This window comes from Pelodiscus sinensis, chromosome 2 (genome assembly GCF_052426305.1).
Source record: "Pelodiscus sinensis isolate ZL-2025 chromosome 2, ASM5242630v1, whole genome shotgun sequence".
NCBI classification, from domain to species: domain Eukaryota; kingdom Metazoa; phylum Chordata; order Testudines; family Trionychidae; genus Pelodiscus; species Pelodiscus sinensis.
In genome coordinates this window covers 51,626,815-51,632,308 of record NC_143053.1, presented here as the reverse complement: position 1 = coordinate 51,632,308, position 5,494 = coordinate 51,626,815, and the positions used below count along the sequence as shown (strand labels likewise).

At 46.3% G+C, this 5,494-nt stretch overlaps 1 protein-coding gene across 1 annotated transcript; it reads right to left on the bottom strand.

Moving 5' to 3' along the window:
- Positions 1–200: 200 nt before the first annotated feature.
- HEY1 (hes related family bHLH transcription factor with YRPW motif 1) lies at positions 201–5,048 on the bottom strand. The gene is made up of 5 exons (XM_014577773.3): positions 4,725–5,048; positions 4,440–4,515; positions 4,250–4,333; positions 3,991–4,072; positions 201–3,126 (listed from the first exon to the last, which is right to left on the bottom strand). The coding sequence occupies exons 1-5, from the start codon at positions 4,814–4,816 to the stop codon at positions 2,543–2,545; spliced, it is 918 nt and encodes a 305-aa protein (XP_014433259.2). The 5' UTR covers positions 4,817–5,048; the 3' UTR covers positions 201–2,542.
- Between the last annotated feature and the right edge of the window lie 446 nt (positions 5,049–5,494).

The window sequence follows — 5,494 nt, the reverse complement described above, 5'->3', positions numbered from 1 at the left end:
TTAAAGGAGAGCCAAAACATTTGGAGGTGAAGGAAATAATTATTGAGGCTTAGTGCCTTTGTGGTTTAGAAAGTCTTTAAACTTTACAAAAGAGCAGATGTGTGCACTCCGGCAACCCCTCAGGAAGAGAGTTGTCCATTTGGTACCAAACTAGCAGGGATGCAATTATACAATATACATCTGAAAGAGAAACTTGGATCTGATTTTTATAGCCTTTTATTTCATGTTTATAGACACTCTATTCTGTAACTTCACTCTGATACATGTACACACTTCTAGCTCTAATATACAGCATTTTGCTTTTCCTACTTTCATGCCTCCCAACAGTTTTCTGCAAAGTAGGGGAGGAGAATGAGGTTATATACCCGATTTCCCTCCCTTGTTCCCAATCTCAGGGCAAACCTTCTTTCAGCTAAGGGAGCATAGACAGCCCTTGGGCTGTCAATGCCACACCTGTATTAGGCAGAAAGCCCTTTTTAAAACAACAAAATACTCTACTCCTGAGGAGCCAGGCACTCTAGCTCTGTTCTGGCAGAGTTAAGTCAGAACAAAAATAAGCCACTTAAAAAGACAGAACTACTCTATAAAATCAAACACATAGAGAAGAATTAAGATACCTGGGGGAAAAATCCTCCAGTAATGCAGGTACAGACTTCCAGAATGCTTCAGAAAAACAGAGGCTCCAGGTCATGTGTCTGTTCATACTGCTTGAGGGAAGTATATTCCACACACATGCCATCAATTATACTGTTAACTTTAGTATGCCTGGCCAGCTGGACAGCATTGTTAATATTGCAATACACAGGCATGAATCAGGGCCAGAGCCTCATCACGCTAAATGTTGTACACATAGAATATGAAATGATCTTGAATTTTATCAGAAGAGTTCTCACCTATTCTACCTTTAACAGACTCTTGGGCAGAACAAAATTCTCACCAAAAGATTCCCAATGCTAACTTTAAAAAAATCCAAAGTTACTAGAAGAGACCTCTGCCAACAAGTACAGGGCAACTTGACCTTCCTTTCTAGTACCGATGTTGGTCTCTTCTACCTTATACTCCTGGGATTGGCAAGCATGTTAAAAGAAAAAAAACTAATCTTAATACTCACTGTTTAAGCCCTATTCTGAATGGTGACCTTATTCAGAGATATAGTGCTGCTCTGTGTACTGAACCATAATAGAAAAGTACACAGCAACGTTTCAAACAAAGCTGCACAGAGATATTAAGTATGTCACAGAAGAACAAGCAGTAGTTCTGCAACCTCTCAGATGGTACCCATGGCCACAGGATTCCCCATTGACACAGCAGACAAAAATGTCATTCAAGATTGTTTGTTCTTTCTCCTTTATTTAGCCACAAAAACAAAAGCGACCAAACCCAATCTAGTGGAACCCATTAAAGAATATCTCTTGATAGAATAAACCTGTTCGAAATGAGCCTCATGTAACCCAATCATAATATATACAAGAATGCAGCACAGTCCTTGTAAAATATGAGGAATCACCTCTGGGTGCATCTCAAAATAAAATCCCAATAGAAAATTGACCAGTTTAAGAGAATATATTTGTTACAAAATACGCTTTTGCCCTGCATGGGTTTCCACCGTACCATTCCATTGGCTGTTTAAATACCATCACAACTTATTTTAGGTGCAAATGTGAAGCGCCTACAGTAGATTTTGAAATCAGTTATCCAAGTTTAACTAGGATGGAGTAACAGAGTTACTCCATTATAATCAAAATCAGGTTCTGACCCAACACAATTGAAAGGATGTTTAGCATTGGCTCTACTCAGTAAAGTGGTGTAGGTGTTGATCTTCTTTCCCCATGATCCCTCTAAAATCACCAGTGCAATTTATGCTTGATCGATAGTAGCCCCTTTGCTATTCCTTATGTCAAAAGAAATAATGCAGTGCTTTTAAGTTGTGATAAATGTCCACTAGAGACTAGAATGAAGTCATGAAATACACCCTGCCACTGTGATACAGAATTCCTTTTCTGGGATAAAACTGGTCAATCTGATTTGTCAACGCTTTGTTCAGAAATATAAAACTCAGAATACAGTTTACAAAAGAATATTTCCTTATAGAACATCTTAATGTCAAAATATTAACAAAAACACAATTTATGTTAAGGCTGAGAAGAGTGGTTTTGAAAAATTAAAAACTAAAAATAAGCTGTTGCTAACAATAATAGACAAAAATATACTAAATGTTAAAAAGGATCCAATGTTTTCAGGCAAACTGGAATCATTTGAGACAAATTGTTTACAAAGTGAGTTAAACACTCAGCATAAACCTATGACAAGTTAACATCCACTAGTGTGATTTTATTTTTGGACAAACTTCAGCAACTTATTTAAAAAAATCTGCTAATACAAAAATTTTAAAACCCAAACACTTCAGTTTTTAGACAAATTTTGTTAAACTGGAACTGTACCTTTGCCTCAGTTACTTAAGAAATTAAAATTTGAAGTTGGCAATAAAACCAGCTCAGCTGAGTTTTTAAGCTTCCCTCACCCTGCACTAAACCATTAGTTCTTAAAAGGCTCCAATCTCAGTCCCCCATGGTCTGTAGGGCTTGCCAAGGTTTGCCGACTGTGCTGGTGCAGATGGACTGAGTGCATTAGGGGACAGCAAATGGAACGAACCAAATGAAAAGGGGAATGCAGACAAAGATGCCATGGAGGACAGCAGAGGAGGAGATAGTTTGGAAGTAGAGGTGACCACAGGGAGCACTGGTCCGATGCTGCCATTAGGGGGCAGTCTCAGCGAAGATGTTTCAGCATGTGAAGCAGCAATTCTGCTCTGGTGATGTTCTGTGGAAGGCGCTGTGGTACTGGTACTACTGTGCCCAGTCTGAGGCAGTAACAGTGGGTGAGAGATGTGAGGATGATGATGTCCAAAGGCACTGCCCCAAGGAATATGTCCAATGCCGGCGTGGGCACTGCTTGCTGCTTCCCGTTGAGAGGCATAATTATTGAGGTGAGACACAAGTCGAACTCGAAGAGGATCAGAAGTGTCCAGGCCCTCAATAATACTAAGGTACCGGACTACTTCAGCCAGGCACTCTCGAAATCCTAAACTCCGATAGTCCATAGCAAGAGCGTGGGCATCAAAATAGCCTAAGAAAAGGAACAAAAAAATGGAGCCTTAAAATACCAGTTATAATCATTCACTACGCTACTCTCCATAAGCACATTTCACTTGAGTGTGATGGTTAGATAGCTGCAGTTTTCCCCAACCACAGAATGGCTTCCAAAAACTCTTCTATGGTCTAGCAAGCTTTCCTTTCACAGTATCTGTGTTGTGATGCTGCGAGTCCCAGGACCAGACTGACATGTATACGCTGAAATTGCACACTACCAGCAAAGAACGCACCAAGAGAATAGATGAATTGTCCAATGCAAGCTACATCAATGGAAACAAAACCACTCAACAGTGAAATTCATTAGTCACACACGTGTAACTTATCATAGACCACTTTCACAGACTAGCTGTTGGTCCTCAAACCTCAATTTATACATTGTCATTTATGCTAGCTCCTCCTCTCCTCATTTCAACCTATAACTCATTTTCAGCCAAAAAGATCTCAAACAGACCACTTCCTTTAGAGGAAGGAGAATGAGAAAAAGCTCCTATTCTCCTCCATGTCTGAAAGTCACTTTACTTCACACAGTGCTGCCATTACCAAAACTTGCATAACATTTTCCTAAGGAAGAGTCTGTCTATAGTCTACAACAGCTAATCTGCACACAGAGCAGTAAATAGACTATAAAATGTTTAGCATAAGAGGAAATACTGAATTTCCCAGTCGTATATACATATACTTCCATTTGATTCTCCTCCCACTGCATAGAGCATATCAAATGACAAATATGTGGGACTTTGAGTTGCAGTACAGGGTGCTGCTCGGTCTTCTTACAACTTTATTGCTGTAATCACACTTTATGTGGGACTATTGAATCTGTTGTCAGATAAAAATCTACCTTTGCCTCCTGCTGTATGCAACATTTTCAGGTGATCCACAGTCATCTGCAGAATTTCAGCTTTTTCCAGTTTGGCTGATCCCTGAGTGAGAGAGGGGAGAGAATAGAATAAGTCAATTTTTAGAAGATCTAAAAGAACTTGGCAGAAATAGTACAAAATGAACTATAAACAAGTAAGATGCAAGACTATTTCTAGGCTGCAGTCCTTATGACTGAGTCACCTATGCACTAATTATAGTCAGAACCCAATGTGAATTACCTGCTTTTCAAAAGCACTGGGCACCAGTCTCCTCAGCTCAGACAAGCTATTATTGATTCGGTCCCGGCGCCGTTTCTCGATGATCTAGGAACAAAACAGACAGGTTTTCAGCGTTGGCTGGAAATGCCAGGCTGGGGCAAAGCAGCTTGTCCCCGGGAGAGAATGAGGAATTTGGTGAGAGCGGACTCACCCCTCTGCGCCTTTTCCTGGCCAGGATCTGGGAGGTGGTGGACGGAGACATTGAACCTGGAGCGGAACTCAAGTTTCTGAAATAAACCGCAAACAATTAAGGCAGGTGCCGGGAGCAAGAGACGCGAGGCTGTAAGGAAGGATCAGCAACGCGTGGGCAGAGGCGGTTCCGCGCTGGGACTCTGGGAGCAAGGCGAAGGTGCGAGCCGCAAGGACAGGGAGCCTCTTACTTGCCCGCGGTGTCAGCCCGCTCTCCCCGGCGCAGAGCACCCGCTCCCCTCCTCACCCATTCTCGTCCGCGCTCTCCTTCTCCACCTCCACGGGCTCGTCCAGCTCCTCGCTGTCAGAGGAGCTGTACTCGGGGTGCGCCCGCTTCATGCTGCCGCCGCCGCCGCCGGGCAGAAGAGGCTGCAGGCAGGACCGGGCCCGGGCTAGCTGGCTCAGCGCGCGCCCCGCTGCCGCTCGACCTCTGGCTCCGCCAGCTTCGTCTCCCCCATCCCGTTCCCACGCCTCGCCTCTTACCCGCGGGAGGGGGCTCGCCAGGCGCCGCCGGCCACAGACAGCACATTGTAGCCACTCGCTGGCCCCGCTCTCCTGATTGGCGGACGCGCCGCCGGCCGCAGCCAATAGCCGCGGGCTGGGAGACCCGCCAGCGACACGCCCCCTCCCCCTGCCCCAGCGCCGCTGGTGAAGGGACTGCGCTGAGCGACACCCGGCCGCGTTCGGAGCCCGCCCCCGGCGGTGCGCGATTGGGTGGGCCGGAGGCCAGTCAGGGGCTGGCGGAGCCGCACGCGTGGCCTAGCGGCCGTGGGAAAGTCGCTCGGTGCCCGGCTGGCGGCCAATCCGGGCCGGCTGCGGCGCTGGGCGGTGCGTGCGGCAGCGGCGGCCGCCGCGTGTGAGCCTCTCCCGCCCGGGCTCTGGCAGACAGGGGCCGCCGCCGCCGCGTCTCGGCGCCCTGAGCCGCCCGCCGGGCAGAGCGGCGCAGCTCGGGCCGAGACGCTCCGTGAGAGGCTCCTGGCGTGTGCGAGCCGCGGCTCCCTCGTGTCCCGCTTCCCG